Below are 20779 nucleotides of genomic sequence, written 5' to 3'. Positions count from 1 at the left end.
AATTAGACTAGTTTTTTTTTTATTAAAGTAATTACAGATCATTTTCAAAAGCATTTCAGGTTTCTCTTAAAAGCAAGCAAAATTTTCACTCAGTTGTTCTATTTTCAACACAGATGGTGAAGACATCTCAATCTAAATGTGTTTAACTAGATGACATATTTACAGAAGTATGGTTTCTTTGTTTGTGTTTTGGAAACTACCGGATTTATAAAGTTACCCTCGCCCTCCAGTGAAGTTCCATTCACCTGTACAAACACTAAGTGCAGAGAGAGAGGGAGAGAGTGGAGACAGAGAGAGAGAGAGATCAGCACAGTTGTGCAACTTAGCTTCAGTCACACAACTTGAGGGGAATCTTCACAGCTTAAAACTTCACACTGCATCCAACTTTTAGGTCTGTCGTGTGTAGAATTCATTAAAAAAAAAAGTTTCTGTTTTTTACCGCTCCCCCCCCACCTCCCTCCGTCCTTGCTACATACGACATTATACAATTCATCTGGGAATAACCAGAGGAACGGTGTGTTGGCAAATGTGTGTGACTGTGTGTATGCACATCCATGTATTGATATAGTTTTCCAAAAAAAAAAGTCAAAACTCAAGTTGCTAATGTGTGAACTAGACGGTTATAAATCCAAATCTGGTTGCATCGATCGGATTCATCTCAATTCATTCTAATTCTTCTTAAGTCACCTTCAAGTTGAACAACAAAGCAAAAATAAGATCCCTGAAACAGACTGGTCATGAAAAGAAACTGTTCCAGTCACTGCTTGATGTATTTCCCCCTTCCCTTGCTTCTCCCTTCCCTCCCCCACCCCCAACTCACTCTCCTTCCCTCCCTCCTTCTATTAAGAGAATGAGTGTTATCCTGCTCCCCCCACCTCAAGGTCAAGTTTGACAGAACAGTGACTGGTACAGTAACGAGCCAGAGAGAGAGAGGGGAGAGAAAAAAAAAAAGCAATCAGGAACACACTAGGTAGCTTAATGGCTGATGAGTAGTCTTGGAACAGTACTAATCAAATACTGGTAACAAGCTGCACAAAATTGCCTCTCATACAGCCGTCCTAGTGTATCACTGGTCGAGCAGTCTGTTACACAAAGCCCGAGGAAAGTTTATTCCAGGGAGTTACCACTTTCTTTTGGTGAAACAAAGCAAATATTTTTTTTTTTTACTACACTGTCATTAGAAACATCTCATTCAAGTTAGAACCACGCCACGGAGCAGTCTACACGCTTCAGTCCTGCCCACGGGTCGTCTTCTTTCCTTCATTGCTTTTGGAGTCTTGGGGAGGTGGAGTCAGCCAGGGGCTGGCAGGTGGAACTATCTTCCACCATCCCCACCTCTCGGGGAAGGGCCGGCAGGACGTCCAAAGCTGGCCTGCCTCCTCCTCGGTACCTTAAGGGAGCAGCACGGGGAACTGACGTGGGGAAGGCGCTACCATCCTGACGGCTGAAGGAGCTGCTGTGGAGAAAAAATGTACAATGGTGCAGGGGGAACAAGTGGGGGAAAGGGGGGGGGGGGGGGGAGTTACACAATTTTTTTTTTAAACAAAAGAAAAACTTGCTACAACAAATCGAAGCCAGGGATCGATTTCAGCAAAGGGGCTGAAATTACATGTGTGGGATTTGGGGAAAAAAAGGGTACTGGCACAAGGGACAACTCCTGCTTTGCAGGGAACGGGTTGGCAAACTAGGTGTCAGTGCCACAAGCAGGCTTACATTAACGCTGCAATGAAGTTACTGTGAAAACCCCCCTAGTCGCCACACTGCAGCGCCTGTTCGGGTTACATCGAGGGAGAATTTAGCACAGACAATGCACCCGAAAACCAACCCGTCTTTCGGACTGTGGGAGGAAACCGGAGCGGCCGGAGGAAACCCACGCAGAGACACGGGGAGAGAACACGCAGGCTCCGCACGGACACTCAACCCGAGCCGGGAATCGAACCCGGGTCCCTGGCGCCGCGAGGCAGCAGCGCTGACCCACTGCGCCACCTCTCCGCTCTGCCACACACACACTCGCCTCGCCCGAGTCACCCTGCGCAAGCAAGGTGCGCAAGCGGCGCCAACCCGGGAGGCAACCGTGACGTCCAGGTTTCTCCAAGTCGGGCACTGACACTCGAGGGGGGGGGGGGGGGGGGGGGGGAGAAAACTTTCAATGACGACACACAACATTTGCATTTAACCACATCTTTTCCTCCACAACCGGTACAAAAAATTAGAAACAAAACACAAAAATAGCAAAAAGGTTCGGAGAGAAGTTACAGCATCTTAAGACTATCCATGACAATTTTTGCATCAGTATAAAAGATGTTGTGCAAAAGTAAAATGATTCCTCTAGCTCCGGGAAAGATTTCTATGTAGCGCTTGGGCTCCTTTAGGTGGACACGATTTGGGGTGGTAGTTTAGCAATGACACTGTAGTGAAAAGTTAACCTTACACACACACGCACACATACACACACACACATAATCTTTGACCTAGCATAGCAGGTCAAGCCTTGGGGAGGGTGGGTGGAAAAGTGGGAGACAAAGCTAGGGGGTCAGGGGAAAGAGAACAGACAAGGACACCAAAAAAAAAACACATATCGATGACCTAAAAAGCACCACGCCGAACCTTTGCTGCAATGACCACAGGAGTTGCTCGGTGAGGGGGGGTCAAGAGATGAGAAGTGTAATCCCCAGTATACAACATTCACTTTTGTCTGCGGGCTCTCTGTTCAGTACCGAGGAGGCATGTACGGTCGTTTCGGAGCTGTGGAATATGGGGGGTTTCCAAATGGCAGGCCAGGCCGTTTCCCGCTCTGGAAGGATTCCCGAGGCCGGAAGGACCCTCTGAAGTCTCTCTGGAAGAACCTGCCAGGGTTACTGTAGTCCCGCTGGGGCGCGAAGGGATGACCGTAGTAATCCCTTAGACCCCTTTGCATTGGAGGCCTGTTAGATAAGCCCAGGAAGTCTCTCGGAGGGCATGAGAGCAAGCCAAGTAGTTCTCTCGGGGGGCCGGCTAACGGGCCCAGGAGGTCCCTCGGAGATCCGGGTAGCGGACCGAGGACGTCCTGCGGAGGGGGGACGGGCGGCGGGACAAGCTGATCCCTGGGAGGGGGGCCGGGAGGCGGGACGAGGACATCCCGCGGGGGTGGGCCAGGCGGTGGCCCGGGAGGGGGGATGGGGGGCGGCCCGGGCGGCGGGACAAGGTGGTCGCGCGGAGGGGGGCCGGGAGGCGGCACGGGGGGCCCGGGTGGGGGCCCCAGGTGATCCAAGGGTGGGGGTCCGAGATGGTCCCTTGGAGGGGGGCCAAAGCGGTCGGGCGGCGGCGGGCCGGAGGGCGGCCCGATGTGGTCAACAGAGCTTCCGGGAGGCGGCCCGACATGGTCGCGCGGCGGCCCAATCTGCTCGTGGGCGGAACCCGGGGGCGGGCCGCTGTGGTCCTGAGGGCCGCCAGAGAAGGAAGCGTGGTCTCGCAGCGAGGCCGACGAGACCCCCACGTGCTCCTGCGGCGGGCCAGGGGGTCCTAAGTGATCGTGAGAGACAGGAGGCGGGCCGGGGGGCAGACTCAGGTGGTCGCGGGGGGGCACAGGTGGCAATCCAATATCCCGCAAGGGGGGAGGTCCGATGTGATCCTGCGGGGGGCACGGGGCAAGCACGTGGTCCGGCGGAGGCCCCGGCGGGTGCCCAATGTGGTCCCGGGCTGGCACGGGAGGTGGGCCGATGTGATCGTGCAGCGCGCCAGGGGGCAGCCCAATCTGTTGCGTCTGCCTTTCGAAGGGGGCATTAAAGCTGTTGCTTCGGAAGCCGGCCGAAGTGTCGGGGAACTGGAGTCTGTGCTCTTCGAACTGGCTGCGAAAGCTGGGAGGGACGCCTTGTGTCATCTCGGAGACGTCAAGAGAGGAGGACTCGTCCTCAAAGTCCGAGATGCTTTCGCTCTGGTCAAACCAGCTGCTCCTGGAGCCCCCCCTGCCGTGGCTCATATTGCCCCTGCCTGAGCCTCGACTGGAGTCCAACGTCTGAATGGGCTCCCCAAACATTAGCCTCCCCGCCGACGGGGTACTGGAGCCCAGCGTCTCGATGGGAGCTCCTTTCTCCTCAATGCTCTCGGACAGGTCGGACGTAGAAATGCGAGTCTCGATGCAGTGCTGCTCTTCCTCCGCGCCCTCCACCATCCCGGACTGGCCGAAGGCCGAGAGGTTGCCCTTCTCGCCCAAGCCCCCCGCCGGGGCGGGGCTGATGGGGCTTTCCAGAGGCTTGTCGTCGGTCGGCCGACGGGACGCGTTCTTCAGCATGTTTTTAAACTCGATGGTGGAAGTGGTGGAGACGGGAGAGCCCAGCGACACAGCTTTCTCCAGGTTGGCGGAGCGGCTGAAGGGGCCGGCACTCTGCGAGGAAGGCAGCTCCCGGGAAGGGGCCGGGCACAGAGAGTCGGAAAAGGCCTTCTGAAGCGGCCCGGCCCGGGACAGGTCAGAGAAGGCGGGCTGCAGTATGATGTTGTTGGACTCGGGGAGGAAGAACTGACTGTTTTGGCCGGGGGAAGGCAGACTCTCGTGTTCGGCTCCCTGATCCTCCTCCCCGTAGCCCCGGCCACCGCTTGGCCGACTGCCGTAGGCTTCCTGCTTCTTGAGGATGGATTTCACGGGCTTGGAGAAGACCGACTTCAGCCGGCTGTAGCTGCTGGAAATGGACTGGTACTCGTTGGGGCTCTGGTCTGCGGCCTTATTCGGCTTGAGGATGGATTTGGGGGGCTGCTTCCCCAGGCCGGAAACGGAAGGGGGGGGCGGGCCGGCGTAGTCAAAATCGGTGCAGGATTCACCCGAATAGAACGGCTCCCGAGGGGAATCTCTGGAGGGGGAAGAGTCCTCCCACATCTCTGAGGGTTTGAAGGAGGAAGGGAATGGACTCCTGCCTCGGCTGTACGAAGCGTTGCTTTGGTAAGAAGGCACTGCGTTGGAAAGCTCTGAGTAGCTGGGATCTCGGCTTTGCGGGAGCGACAGCGGAGGGGATATGGTGCTGCTGTTCGAAGAGGAGGGTGGGCTGATCAGCTTGGATAGCAAGGACATGGGGTCAATCGTGCCCGGGGTCGCCGGTTTGTCCATGATCTCGTCCTGGGTCGGGGTCCCCCCTCGCTCGTCCCTCACCGGCGTGCCGTCCTGGTTGTCCAGCATGGCGGGATTACGGCTGCCCTCGGACGACGGCAGGAGGCTCTTGGAGTCGCCGGAGCCCAGGTTGCTCAGGAGGGGGATGTTGAGGTCCAAAGCCTTGAAGCCCGGGTTGATCTTCAGGAAGTTGTGGATCTTCAGCTCCAAGCTGGACGGCGAGGGTGACTCCGGCTCCGCCTCAGTTGCGACTGGTTCGGCGGACGGCTTCTGGCCGGTTGCGCCGCCCCTCGATCCGGGGGCGCCGCCGCGGAGGGAGCTCTCGAGCACTGTAGTGTTGGCTGGCGCCTTCAGGCTTGCACTGGACAGGGCGGGGCTATGGTTTACCGGGGCTGAGTTCACTGAAGAGCCAGAGGAAACTTCGGACGCGGGCGAGTTTGGGGAGCATCCAATAAGCCCTTGGATCAAGGACTGGGTGCTGGCATTAATTATGGGAACACTTTTGTCCATGGGACTGGTGACATTCGTCACCGCTGGGGTAGAAAGGTTTGGAGCCCCACTGCTGCAGGTGACAGAAGTGTTTCCCGTCACACTCTGAAGCAACGATGAGAGACCTATAGCAGGAGAAGAGGGGGGACGGGGAGAAAGAAAAAACAAGAACATTTCAGTACATTTCTTTGATGTGCAGACCCACAGACTAATTATAAACCTTCCCATCTGCTCCAAAGCAAATAAGCAATTCTGTTTTTAACAAGTTGCGCCCTTTATGCGGTTAGACAGCACCTTTTAATTTGATTTGTCACAGAATCCCTACAGTGCAGGAGGCCGCCATTTGGCCCATCGAGTCTGCACTACCTGCAATCCCACCCAGGCCCTACTCCCGTAACCCCTTGCATTTACCCTAGCTAGTCCCCCTGACACCAAGAGGGCGATTTAGCGTGGCCAATCTACCTAATCCACACATCTTTGGACACTAAGAGGGCAATTTAGCACAGCCAATCCACCTAATCCACACATCTTTGGACACTAAGGGGCAATTTAGCATGGCCAATCCACCTAACCTGCACATCCTTCGGACTGTGGGAGGAAACCGGAGCACCCGGAGGAAACCCACGCAGACACGGGGAGAATGTGCAGACTCCACACAGACAGTGACCCGAGATGGGAATTGAACCGGGGCCCCTGTCGCTGTGAGGCAGCAGTGCTAACCACTGTGCCACCGATCCGCCATGTATTGGGGTACAGTGAAAAGTATTGTTTCTTGCGCGCTATGCAGACAAAGCATACCGTCCATAGAAAAGGAAAGGAGAGGGTGCAGAATGTAATGTTACAGTCATGGCTAGGGTGTAGAGAAAGACCTCTTGATTTGATTTAGTCGTCACATATTGGGATACAGCGAAAAGTACTGTTTCTTGCGCTCTATACAGAAAGCATATCGTTCAGAGTACATAGGGGAGAAGGAAAGGAAAGAGTGCAGAATGTGGTGTTACAGTCATAGCTAGGGTGTAGAGAAAGATCAACTTAATGCGAGGTAGGTCCATTCAAAAGTCTGACGGCAGCAGGGAAGAAGCTGTTCTTGAGTCGGTTGGTACGTGACCTCAGACTTTCGTACCTTTTTTAACTTTACCAGAGCGTAAACATCCGGGATGCTTCAGAAGGGCGAGTGGGGCTAGATTCGGAGGAGGAGCTGGGAGGCTCCTCAGAAAGCTTTGAGGAGGCTTTGAAGGTAGAAAGAGGTGCCTTCAAGGATGGTTTGGAAACCGCGCCATCAGTGGGAGGATTGGAAAATCGGAGGGCTTGGAAGAGTCTAAAGAGCGAGGGGTTCGTTTATATAGCGTAGAATGACCAAGGCGCCTCAGAGGAGCGGATTAAACCAAAACAAAAAAAGGGATAAGTAAGAGTTTGGTCAAAAAGATAGGTTGATAGGCAGTGGCATTGCCACTGGACTAGTAATCCATAGACCCAAGGTAACGGTCTGGGGGACACGGGTTCGAATCCCGCCACGTGGAATCAAAAGTCTAATGGTAATTGCCGACTGTCAGAAAAACCCATCAGGTTGACTCATGCTCTTTAGGGAAGGGAATCTGCCGTCCTTACCTGCATACTCGGCTGGCTCTGAAATGGCCTAGCTCAGTTCAAGTAGCCTTGATGTGGAGATGCCGCCGGCGTTGGATTGGGGTGGGCACACTAAGAAGTCTCACAACACCAGGTTCAAGTCCAACAGGTTTATTTGGAATCACGAGCTTTCGGAGCGCCGCTCCTTCCTCAGGTGTTCCTCACTCGCCCGAGTAAGGAGCGGCGCTCCGAAAGCCCGTGATTCCAAATAAACCTGTTGGACTTTAACCCGTTGAGAGACTTCTTCCTCAGTTCAAGTAGGGATGGGCAGTAAATGCTGGGCCGGGTTTTTAAGGGGTTAAATCAAAAGGGGATGGTTAAATTCCAGAACTCAGGGCGTAGGCAGTCATTGGTTGAATGAGGGGAGTCAGGGATGGACAAGTGGCCAGAATTGGAGCAACGTGGAGTTAGAGTCACAGAGGTTTACAGCATGGAAACAGGCCCTTCAGCCCAACTTGTCCATGCCGCCCCTTTATTTTTTAAACCACCAAGCTAGTCCCAATTGCCCAAGTTTGGCCCATATCCCTCTGTACCCATCTTACTCATGTAACTGTCTAAATGCTTTTTGAGAGACAAAATTGTACCCGCCTCTACTACTGCCTCTGGCAGCTCGTTCCAGACACTCACCACCCTCTGTGTGGAAAAATTGCCCCTCTGGACCCTTTTGTATCTCTCCCCTCTCACCTTAAACCTATGCCCTCTAGTTTTAGACTCCCCTACCTTTGGGAAAAGATATTGATTATCTAGCTGATCTATGCCCATTATTATATAGACTTCTATAAGGTCACCCCTCAGCCTCCTACGCTCCAGAGAAAAAAGTCCCAGTCTATCCTTATAACTCAAACCATCAAGTCCCGGTAGCATCCTAGTAAATTTTTTCTGCACTCTCTCCAGTTTAATAATATCCTTTCTATAATAGAGTGACCAGAACTGTACACAATACTCAAAGAGTTGCAGGGCTGGAAAAGATGGGGAATGGAGTAGTTCCAGTACACGGATTGGGATGTAAAAATTGAGGCATTGGTGCTTAGGGACCCAATCTATTTCAATGAGCAGAGGAATGATGGACAAAGGGGACTTTTTAAAGAGTTTTGTGTCACAAGTAGGCTTACGTTAACACTGCAATGAAGTTACTGTGAAAATCCCCGAGTTGCCACACTCCAGCGCCTGTTCGGGTTACACTGAGGGAGAATTTAGCACCTAACCAGCATGTCTTTCGGACTGTGGGAGGAAACCGGAGCACCCGGAGGAAACCCTCGCAGACACGGGGAGAACTCTGCACAGAGTCGTGGTGACCCAAGCCAGGAATCGAACCCGGGCCCCTGGCGCTTTGAGGCAGCAGTGCTGACCATTGTGCCGCCCAAAGCTGAGGGTAAAAGACAGCGGACATCGAAGATTTGGGGTAAAGGATGAATTAAAAGCAGGAAAAGGTGCACTGAGGCGTGGAATGGTATTTGAAGCTTTGGCGGAATAATCTACAGGTGGCCCTGGGTCTGAAGTTACCAATCTGAGGGACTAGGGTGCCAAGTCAAAGAACAGTACAGCACAGGAACAGGCCCTTCGGCCCACTAAGTCTGTGCCGACACAGATGCCTCGCTAATATTTCCTTGCCTCTACGTGGTCCTTATCCCTCTATTCCCTGCCTATCCATGCACCTATCCCGATGTCTCTTGAATGCTGTTATAGAATCCGCTTCCACCACCTCTTCCGGCATTGCGTTCCAGGCATTCACCACCCTCTGTGAGAAAAACTTGCCCCTCACATCTCTTTTAAACTTTCCCCCTCCCACTCTCAACCTATGCCCCCCGAATAATTGACCCTTCGACCCAGGGAAAAAAGACTCTTGACTATCCACTCTACCCAAACCTGTCATAACCTTGTAAACCTCTATCAGGTTCCCCCTCATCCTCCGACGCTCCAGTGAAAACAATCCAAGTTTGCTCAACCTTTCTTCATAGTCCGTATCCTCCAAACCAGGCAACATCCTGGTAAATCTCTTCTGTGCCCTTTCCAATGCATCAACATCCTTCTGGTAGTGTGGCGACCAGATTGTACACAACACTCCAATTGCGGCCGAACCAAAGTCTGATAACAGCTGCAACATGATTTTTCAATTCCTATACTCAATGCCCCGATCGATGAAGGCCAGCATGCCATACGCCTTCCTGACCACCTTGTCCACCTTAGTTGCCACCTTTAGGGAACTGTGGATCCGCAAGCCTAGATTCTTCTGTCTGCTAATATTTCTAAGGGCTCTACCATTTACTGTATACTTTCCTTCTGCAGTAGACCTTCCCAAATTGCATCACCTCACATTTGTCTGGGGTAAATTCCATCTTTTGACCCAGGTCTCCAGCCGATTTATATCCTGCTGTATCCTCTGACAATCCTCCTCACTATCCCAATTTCTGTATCGTCTGCAAATCAGGCCGCCTCCATTTTCCTCCAAATCATTGATGTACATATTACAAACAACAGAGGCCCCAGCTGCTGTCGGGGCTGTCTGCTGCGGGGGGGGGGGGAAGGAGAAGAAGAGTCAGGGTCTGGGTTCTGTACCTTGCAGAGCCGGAGCAGAGGGCCCCTGCGTCTTGCTGAGCGCTGACAGGATGCTCTCCGGAGTGAGTTCGACTTTGGACAGGATGCTTGCCAGGGGATTGGGAGGAACCGGAGAAGGCTTCTGAAGGGGGGCCTTCAGGCCGCTGTTGAGTTGCGCCCCGGAGGAGGCGGCCGACGTCACTGCGAGCGCGGGTGCTTGGCCGACCACTGGGCTGACTGTACAGAGGGAGAGAGAGAGAAAAAAAAACAGCAAAATCTGACAAGATCAGTCACAGACAAGCTGAGGAACATGATGCAGCAACAGAATATAAAAGTTAAACAAGACTTCAGTCCCATTTCCCCTTTCGTGAGACCAAAGAGTCTATAACATAACATACAATTTTTTTCTTTTGTTCATTCGTGGGACATGGGCGTCGCTGCCTAGGCCAGCATTTATTGCCCATCCCTAGTTGCCCCTTGAGGTGGTGGTGGTGAGCCGCCTTCTTGAATCGCTGCAGTCCACGTGCTGTGGGTTGACCCATCATGCCATTAGGGAGGGAATTCCAGGATTTTGATTCAGTGGCTATGAAGGAACGGCCGATATATTTCCAAGTCGGGATGGTGAGTGGCTCGGAGGGGGAACTTGCAGGTGGCGGTGTTCCCCATGTATCTGCTGCCCTTGTCCTTCTAGATGGAAGTGGTCGTGGATTTGGAAGGTGTTGTCTAAGGATCTTTTGTGAATTGGTGCCATCTCCTGTAAATTATCTTGGAAGTGTGGCTCCCAAATTATCACTACCTAAACATGCTGGGGGGAGGTGTGTATGTGAGCACGTGTGCGCGCACGTGAGAGAGTGTGCGCGCGCGCGGGCGTAGGCCACTCACCTTCCCTACATCACACGAGAAGCCAGTTGCGCGCCAATTTAGAAAGGTTACGCAACTGTTGTTCAATCTAGGATTGCAGGGGGAATTAGGTGATTACTTGAGGAGAAACAAGTGTTAATGGGTTTTGGGAAAAGGCAGAGGAATGGCACTAGATATCACAGAATATCATAGAATCCCCTCTGTGCAGGAGGCGGCCATTCGGCCCATCGAGCCTGCACCGACCACAATCTCACCCCAGACCCTATCCCCATAACCCCACATATTTACCCTGCTAATCCCCCTGCTTGCCCCTTAGTGTCCACAGATGTGCAGGTTAGGTGGATTGGCCATGCTAAATTGCCCCTTGGTGTCCAAAGACACTAAGGGACAATTTAGCACGGCCAATCCACCTAACCTACACATCTTTGGACACCAAGGGGCAATTTAGCATGGCCAATCCACCTAACCTACACATCTTTGGACACCAAGGGGCAATTTAGCATGGCCAATCCACCTAACCTACACATCTTTGGACACCAAGGGGCAATTTAGCATGGCCAATCCACCTAACCTACACATCTTTGGACACCAAGGGGCAATTTAGTATGGCCAATCCACCTAACCTACACATCTTTGGACACCAAGGGGCAATTTAGCATGGCCAATCCACCTAACCTACACATCTTTGGACACCAAGGGGCAATTTAGCATGGCCAATCCACCTAACCTACACATCTTTGGACACCAAGGGGCAATTTAGCATGGCCAATCCACCTAACCTACACATCTTTGGACACCAAGGGGCAATTTAGCATGGCCAATCCACCCTAACCTGCACAGCTTTGGACACTAAGGGGCAATTTAGCATGGCCAATCCCCCTAACCTACACATCTTTGGACACCAAGGGGCAATTTAGCATGGCCAATCCACCCTAACCTGCACAGCTTTGGAGTGCTCAGAGAGCTGCTGCAGATATGATGGGCCAAACAGCCTCATTCTGTTCTCTAACAATTCTGTGATTCTATTTTAGGGGGAGGATGGATGTTGGGGGGCAGTTTTAAAGTTAAAAGTTTAAAGTTTATTCATCAGTGTCACAAATAACTTACACTAACACTGCAATGAAGTTACTCTGAAAATCCCCTAGTCGCCACACTCCGGCGCCTGTTTGGGTACACTGAGGGAGAATTTAGCACGGCCAATGAACCCTAACCAGCACATCTTTTAGAGGAAACCGGAGCACCCGGAGGAAACCCACGCAGACACGGGGAGAACGTACAGACTCCGCACAGTCAGTGACCCAAGCTGGGAATCAAACCCGGGTCCCTGGCGCTGCGAGGCAGCAGTGCTAACCACCGTGCCGCCCAGTTGTAGCTCTGTCATCTGCTGGGCTCAACTCAAAAGTCATCGCCTGGTTCTGCACCGCTGGGCTCATGGACCCCGTTTACTGCAGTGAAAATGTGAGCCACATGTTTTAATTCCTGGATCAAAGTGCAGCAATACAATCGAGATTTACCCGACTTACCTGCGCCCCATCATTAACGAGGCAAGAAACTGCCATGCCTACCTACAGCCAGAGTTTAACAATTGGAAGATCAGCTCCAGTTTTAGTTAGCACACAGTCCCTCTCTGTTTGCAACCAGAAGGGCAAGTTGCTAAAAGAAAAACTCACTTGCGTCCAGACTCACTTCCGTCCTACGGGGACTAAGTGATCAGATTCCTGTAAAGGACACGAAGATAAAAACAATGGATAGAAACCTGGACAAAAAAGCACCTGCTCAAAAGCCATGGCTCTTAGATGTTGTGATGTGACTGTAACTTTAAGGAAAGTATTTTTTTAAAAATCATGTTCTCTGCAGTTCGTAAGCAGGTTTTTATTTCATTGTTGCTAGTCTGTCAGCTAAAAGTCCTTTCATTGCTGCTTCAATGGTTTAAATGGGGTTGCGTTTATTTTTGATTTGATTTATTATTGTCACATGCATCGGGAAACAGTGAAAAGTATTGTTTCTTGCGCGCTGTACAGACGAAGCATACCGTTCATAGAGAAGGAAAGGAGAGAGTGCAGAATGTAGTGTTGCAGTCATAGCTAGGGTGTAGAGAAAGATCAACTTAATACAAGGTAGGTCCATTCAAAAGTCTGACAGCAGCAGGGAAGAAGCTGTTCTTGAGTCGGTTGGTGCGTGACCACAGACTTTTGTATCTTTTTCCCGATGGAAGAAGGTGGAAGAGAGAATGTCCGGGGCGCGTGGGGTCCTTGATTATGCTGGCTGCTTTGCCGAGGCAGTTGGAAGTGTAGGCAGAGTCAATGGATGGGAGGCTGGTTTGCGTGATGGTTTGGGCTACATTCATGACCTTTTGTATTTCTCTACGGTCTTGAGCAGAGCAGGAGCCCATATCAAGCTGTATGGCAGAAAGAATGCTTTCTATGGTTCATCTGTAAAAGTTGGTGAGAGTCGTAGCTGACATGCCAAGTTTCCTTAGTCTTCTGAGAAAGTAGAGGTGATGGTGGGCTTTCTTAACTATAGTGTCGGTATGGGGTTGGGGGGGGGGGGGGGGGGGGGGGGGTTGTTGGTGATCTGGACACCTAAAAACTTGAAGCTCTCGACCCTTTCTACTTCGTCCCTGTTGTTTTATTCTGGGCCTCATGCAGTGTCCAGGATTTTACGACCTTTTGCATTGTTAGAAACATAGAAAGAAACATAGAAACCCTACAGTGCAGAAGGAGGCCATTCGGCCCATCGAGTCTGCACCGACCACAATCCCACCCAGGCCCTACCCCCACATATTTTACCCGCTAATCCCTCTAACCTACGCATCCCAGGACTCTAAGGGGCAATTTTTAACCTGGCCAATCAACCTAACCTGCACATCTTTAGACTGTGGGAGGAAACCGGAGCACCCGGAGGAAACCCATGCAGACACGAGCAGAATGTGCAAACTCCACACAGACAGTGACCCGAGCCGGGAATCGAACCCGGGACCCTGGAGCTGTGAAGCAGCAGTGCTAACCACTGTGCTACCGTGCCGCCGTTAGGGGGATGAATGATTGACAGGTCAGGCGACAGGAGTTCTTTCATTTCCAGTTTTTGGTTGCTGTTTTAGTTTAGGTGGTGTTTGGACATCAGACTGAAAAGCAGTGTTTTTCTCTCTCTCTGGTGTTGGAAATTCTGCTGGCTAGCTGGAAGCAAGTCTCCTGGCTTTTCTGGAACGAACATTCTGCTGTAGGTAGTTTTGCGAGCTGGTACATAGAGTCTCTCTCCCTGGTGCTCTGGGAATCTGTTCTGCCTTCAAACTGGTCTGTGTATCAAGAGAACTGCAGCATTCAACCAAAGGACTAAGTTCCAGCATCACGTGAGAATTTGTATTCTGTGTTAAACCTGTGGCAGGGATGGTTATCGGAGGTTTGATCGGAACATTTCATATCGTTAAGGTATATATAATATCATGGTTGTTTTTACTCTTGTTTGTAATTGGTAAAAGTTATTGCTATGTGCTAACTGTATTCTTAAATAAACTTTATTTGGTAAAAGCTCCCTAGTGGGTCAGTTGAATCATACCTGAAGTGAAACATCTTGTGCTCACCCTAGCCAAATTCTTATGATCCAGGCGGACTTTGTAAAACACTCGGGTTTCTGCTCTGAATTATAACAATGTCAAACTTCACACAGTCTGCTTCCTATGTGCCTCCAACTCCCAACATTCACTTCCTCGCTTCCAATGGCACTGACTTGTGGCTGGGCTACTGGCGAGCTTTCAGGAATGGAAGTCCCGACCGATCTTCTCCTCCTTCCCAGCCCAGGAAGGACTTGTTCATGGCTCCACAATTGAAGAAGCACTCCCGAAGCGTGGTCAGTGTTGCAATGCAGTGAAACGCGGAGGCCAGTTTGGGCGCAGCCCACAAAAATTGAAAAAGAAAATCCGCCAAGCGACCAGATATCTCCCGTTCTCAAGTCAGACTGGTTGAGGGATGAATGTTGGGTCAGGACACCTGAACAATTTGGCTCTTCTTCATAATTGGCGTCGGGATGGGGCGGGGGGGGGGGGGGGGGGGGGGGGGGGAGGGTTTTGACGTCCACCTGAGGGTCGGACGGAGTCTCGCTTTAACGCCTCATCCCAGGGAGGACGCCGCCAACAGTACCGCGCAGCAGGATCGGCCTAAAATCACATGGCTCAGGTCCCTGGAGCGAGTCTTGGCAAGAGTGTTCTCTTCCTGTTGGGGAGCACTTCAGCGGTCACGGACATTCGACCTCTGATCTTCGGGTAAGCGTTCTCCAAGGTGGCCTTCACGACACACGACTGCACAGAGTCGCTGAGCAGAGACTGATAGCCAAGTTCCGCACACGTGAGGACGGCCTCAACCAGGATCTTGGGTTCATGTCACACTATCTGTAACCCCCACAACTTGCCTGGGCTTGCAAAATCTCACTAACTGTCCTGTCTGGAGACAATACACATCTCTTTAACCTGTGCTTAACCCTCTCTCCACTCACATTGTCTGTACCTTTAAGACTTGATTACCTGTAAAGACTCGCATTCCAACCATTATTTTGTAAATTGAGTTTGTGTCTTTATATGCCCTGTTTGTGAACAGAACTCCCACTCACCTGACGAAGGGGCGGCGCTCCGAAAGCTCGTGGCTTTTGCTACCAAATAAACCTGTTGGACTTTAACCTGGTGTTGTGAGACTTCTTACTGTGTTTACCCCAGTCCAACGCCGGCATCTCCACATCATGTTAGCTGTGGCAGGGTGAATTTAGCCTTTCACTTTTAGACTCGTGACTGGACAGAATGATTCCAGTTCGGTTATTTGTATTCAATCTTGTTAATTGAGCTTCTTGTGGCAACTTTAGAAAAAAAAACTTCCCAAGTATTCTGCTAACCCACTGTGCCACCGTGCCGCCCCTAGGTTAGGGTGCATTGACCCGAACAGGCGCCGGAATGTGACGACTAGGGGAATTTCACAGTAACTTCATTGCAGTGTTAATGTAAGCCTTGTGACTAATAAATAAACTTTACTTTAAAGACCAACAGGTTTATTTGGAATCACGAGCTTTCGGAGCGCTGCCCCTTCATCGGGTGAGTGGCCACTCACCTAAAAACCTTATTAGTCACAAGTAGGCTTACATTAACACTGCAATGAAGTTACTGTGGAAATCCCTTGGTCGCCACACTCTAGCGCCTGTTCAGGTACATTGAGGGAGAATTTAGCATGGCCAATCCATCTAACCAGCACATCTTTCGGACTGTGGGAGGAAACCCACGCAGACATGGGGAGAATGTGCAGACTCCACACAGACAGTGACCCAAGCCGGGAATCGAACCCAGGTCTCTGGTGCTGTGAGGTAGCAGTACTAACCACTGTTCCACCCTGAAGGAGTAACGCTCCAAAATCTCGTGATTCAAAATAAACCTGTTGGACTTTAACCTGGTATTGAGAGACTTTTTACAGCTCATATAACAAGATCGGTGAAGCAGTACGAGACAAGATGGTATAGCTTTTAAAAATTATTTTTACTCTATTCGCAAAGTGACAAAGCTAATGCTCAGAGTGTATCAGGCAAACCCAAATCTAGACACAGGGAGAACGTGCAAACTCTACACAGTCAGTGACCCAAGCCAGGAATCGAACCCGGGTCCCTGGCGCTGTGAGGCAGCAGTGCTAACCCACTGTGCCACCGTGCCCCCGGGAATCGAACCCGGGTCCCTGGCGCTGTGAGGCAGCAGTGCTAACCCACTGTGTCACCGTGCCCCCGGGAATCGAACCCGGGTCCCTGGCGCTGTGAGGCAGCAGTGCGAACCCGGGTCCCTGGCGCTGTGAGGCAGCAGTGCTAACCCACTGTGCCACCGTGCCCCCGGGAATCGAACCCGGGTCCCTGGCGCTGTGAGGCAGCAGTGCTAACCCACTGTGTCACCGTGCCCCCGGGAATCGAACCCGGGTCCCTGGCGCTGTGAGGCAGCAGTGCGAACCCGGGTCCCTGGCGCTGTGAGGCAGCAGTGCGAACCCACTGTGTCACCGTGCCCCCGGGAATCGAACCCGGGTCCCTGGCGCTGTGAGGCAGCAGTGCTAACCCACTGTGTCACCGTGCCCCCGGGAATCGAACCCGGGTCCCTGGCGCTGTGAGGCAGCAGTGCTAACCCACTGTGTCACCGTGCCCCCGGGAATCGAACCCGGGGCCCTGGCGCTGTGAGGCAGCAGTGCTAACCCACTGTGCCACCGTGCCCCCGGGAATCGAACCCGGGTCCCTGGCGCTGTGAGGCAGCAGTGCGAACCCGGGTCCCTGGCGCTGTGAGGCAGCAGTGCTAACCCACTGTGCCACAGTTTGCGCTGGAATTAAACTGAATTTTGTACTAAATTTTAAAACACATTTCTGCTGGAGCATACGTGTATAAATAAATAACGGGAAGTGGCCTTAGCCTGCATTTTGTACTCTGCATGTTCTCCCCGTGTCTGCGTGGGTTTCCACCGGGTGCTCCGGTTTCCTCCCACAGTCCGAAAGACTGTGTTGGTTAGGGTGCGTCGGCCGTGCTAAATTCTCCCTCAGGGTAACCCGAACAGGCGCCGGAGTGTGGCGACCAGGGGCGTCGCTGGCTGGGCCCAGCATTTATTGCCCATCCCTAGTTGCCCTTGGAGATGGCAGTTGAGAGTCAACCACATTGCTGTGGGGCTCTGGAGTCACATGTAGGCCAGACCGGGGTAAGGACGGCAGATTTCCTTCCCTAGAGGGAACCAGATGGGTTTTTCCGACAATGGGTCATCAGTAGATTCTTAATTCCAGATTTTTTAAAAATTGAATCCAAATTCCACCATCTGCCGTGGCGGGATTCGAACCCGGGTCCCCCAGAACATTAGCTGAGTTTCTGGATGAATAGTCTAGCGATAATACCACTGGGCCATCACCTCCCCGCATGCGGCACGTTTTCCGACAATGGAGGTGATGAGTTACAATTCCGAACATCCCATATTACTATTCGGCGAGTGATTTGCTGTCTGTCAGGGGTTGGTGTTAAACCAGGGCTACACCTACACACAGACAGAAGTTTCAAGTCATATCCACCTTCAAGAGGAAGGTGAGACAAAGTTCCAAACATAATACAAGCAAAGTCCAGTGGCATTAATTCAGCACTTTCCGACGTGGCACAGCCCATGTTAAACACAGAATAAAGTCTTTTGTCCCCGTAATGCAATACAGCCACAACCTCGGAGAGCGGGCAAAGTTTGTTCACTAGTGTCCACAAGTAGGCTTACATTAACACCGCAATGAAGTTACCGTGAAAATCCCCCGAGTCGCCACACTCCTGTTCGGGTACACTGAGGGAGAATTTTAAGTTTCTAAGTATATTTATTAGTGTCACAAGTCGGCTTACATTAACACCGCAATGAAGTTACTGTGAAATTCCCCCGAGTCGCTGTATGTAACCAGTGACAACTATGATTGGATGTATTTTTGACCAATAGGAACAAGACGTAAGGGTCAGCTGACCCAGGAACCAATCACAGTGATGTAATAGTCAGCTGACTCACTAGAAATAAGAACCTGTTTGGAATTGTGTCGAGCGGGGAGTGGCCCAGGGCGAGGCCCCAGGTTTGGAGTACTGAAGTTTCTTTATATAGAACATAGAACATTACAGCGCAGTACAGGCCCTTCGGCCCTCGATGTTGCGCCGACCAGTGGAACCAATCTAAAGCCCCTCTAACCTACACTATTCCAATATCATCCATATGTTTATCCAATGACCATTTAAATGCCCTTAATGTTGACGAGTCCACCACTGCTGCAGGCAGGGCATTCCACGCCCTTACTACTCTCTGAGTAAAGAACCTACCTCTAACATCTGTCCTATATCTATCGCCCCTCAATTTAAAGCTATGTCCCCTCGTGCTAGCCATCACCATCCGAGGAGAAAGGCTCTCACTGTCCACCCTATCTAATCCTCAATGTGACTCCAGGCCCACAGCAATGCGGCTGGCTCTCAAATGCCCTCTAAAATGGATGGCAATTAGGGATGGGCTATAAATATTGGCCCAATCAGTGACACAGAGATCCCAAAAATAAATTTAAAATTTCACTGTCATAAAATAAATGCCACTGCAAAGGACACCTGAGAGAAAAGATTCTAACATTTGTTAAATCCTTCCCTTGATTTATAAGCTGGAGTAAGTTTTGTTGTATTTTCATGAGCTGCATTTTGAAGAGTTCCTTCTGAAAGAAGAGTCGTCACACTCCGGCGCCTGTTCGGGTTACACTGAGGGAGAATTTTAAGTTTCTAAGTTTACTTATTAGTGTCACAAGGAGGCTTACATTAACACCGCAATGAAGTTACTGTGAAAATCCCCGAGTCGCTGTTAGTACATAACCAGTGACAACTTTGATTGGATGTAATCTGACCAATGGAAACAAGATGCAAGGGTCAGCTGACCCAGTAAAACATGGAACCAATTACAGGGGGATGTAATAGTCAGTTGACTCACTATAAATAAGGAACCATGAGCTTGGAGTGGCCCAGGGCGAGGCCCCAAGTTTGGAGCAATGATGTTTCTTTATTAAACCCTTCCTTTGATTTATAAGTTAAATCCTTACTTGAGAAAGGATATACTGGCACTGGAAGGGGTGCAGAGGAGATTCACTAGGTTGATTCCGGAGTTGAGAGGTTTGGCTTATGAGGAGAGACTGAGTAGACTGGGGCTATACTCATTGGAATTCAGAAGTTTGAGGGGGGAATCTTATAGAAACATATAAGATTATGAAGGGAATCGATAAGATAGAAGCAGGGAAGTTGTTTCCACTGGCGGGTGAAACTAGAACTAGGGGGCATGGCCTCAAAATAAGGGGGAGCAGATTTAGGACTGAGTTGAGGAGGAACTTCTTCACACAAAAGGGTTGTGAATCTGTAGCCCAGTTGAGGCTCCCTCATCGAATGTTTTTAAGGCAAGGATAGATAGATCTTTGAACAGTAAAGGAATTAAGGGTTATGGTGAGCGGGCGGGCAAGTGGAGCCGAGTCCATGAAAAGATCAGCCATGATCTTATTGAATGGCGGAGCAGGCTCGAGGGGCCAGATGGCCTACTCCTGCTCCTGTTCTTATAAGTTGGAGTAAGTTTTGTTGTATTTTCATCAGCTGCATTTTGAAGAGTTCCTTCTGAAAGAACAGTCGCCACACTCCGGCGCCTGTTCGGGTACACTGAGGGAGAATTTAGCACGGCCGACGCACCCTAACCAGCACGTCTTTTGGACTGTGGGAGGAAAACGGAGCACCCGGAGGAAACCCACGCAGACACGGGGAGAACGTGCAGACTCCACACAGACAGTGACCCGAGCCGGGAATCGAACCCAGGTCCCTGGCCACCCTAAGCGGTTGTACTGATTTGTGCAGGAACAAAGGGAGCCGTGACCCCGGCTGACCTTGAGCAGGTCCCGTGGCGATGTGCGCGAGGACCCCAGTCCGGCGCGCTCTGACCTTTCTCACCTGTCTTCTTCATGGCGGTTGTCAGGCTGCTGAGGATGGAGCTGATCTTGCCCAGGTCGATGTTTGCCAGGTTGGGGAGGGCCAGCGGCGGGGTGGCGGTGCTGCTCTTGGCCTGCGCCGTCTCGGTCGGGGCCGGAGCCTTTTCCGGCGGGGGGCTCGCGCTCGCTGCTGTCGTCACCGCTGCGGCGCTGGGACTGATCTCCTCCTTCTTCTCCTCACTCTCTACTGCTAAAAAATAACGGGAAGAGGGAGGGAGAGGGAGAGGGAGGGGGAGGAGGAGAGGGGGGGGACACAGAGAGAGAGAGGGGGGGACACAGAGAGAGAGAGGGGGGGACACAGAGAGAGAGAGGGGGGACACACAGAGAGAGGGGGGGGACACAGAGGGAGAGAGGGGGGGGACAAAGAGAGAGAGAGAGAGGGGGACACAGAAAGAGAGAGGGGGACACAGAAAGAGAGAGGGGGGGACACAGAAAGAGAGAGGGGGGGACACAGAAAGAGAGAGGGGGGGACACAGAAAGAGAGAGGGGGGGGACACAGAAAGAGAGAGGGGGGGGACACAGAAAGAGAGAGGGGGGACACAGAAAGAGAGAGGGGGGGACACAGAAAGAGAGAGGGGGGGACACAGAAAGAGAGAGGGGGGGACACAGAAAGAGAGAGGGGGGGACACAGAAAGAGAGAGGGGGGGACACAGAAAGAGAGAGGGGGGGACACAGAAAGAGAGAGGGGGG

The 20779-nt window shown here is 51.7% G+C and overlaps 1 protein-coding gene across 1 annotated transcript; it reads right to left on the bottom strand.

The window, feature by feature from the left end:
• On the bottom strand, positions 1-20279 carry LOC144489425 (regulation of nuclear pre-mRNA domain-containing protein 2-like; the record flags this gene model as incomplete). The annotated part of the gene is made up of 3 exons (XM_078207269.1): positions 1-5691; positions 9749-9964; positions 20052-20279. Coding segments are annotated over 3 exons (3425 nt in total), but the record flags the coding sequence as incomplete, so codon positions are not given.
• Positions 20280-20779: the final 500 nt, after the last annotated feature.

This window comes from Mustelus asterias, unplaced genomic scaffold (assembly GCF_964213995.1).
Source record: "Mustelus asterias unplaced genomic scaffold, sMusAst1.hap1.1 HAP1_SCAFFOLD_2170, whole genome shotgun sequence".
NCBI lineage: Eukaryota > Metazoa > Chordata > Chondrichthyes > Carcharhiniformes > Triakidae > Mustelus > Mustelus asterias.
The sequence above is the reverse complement of the archived record's forward strand: the minus strand, read 5'-3'. Positions and strand labels throughout refer to the sequence as shown.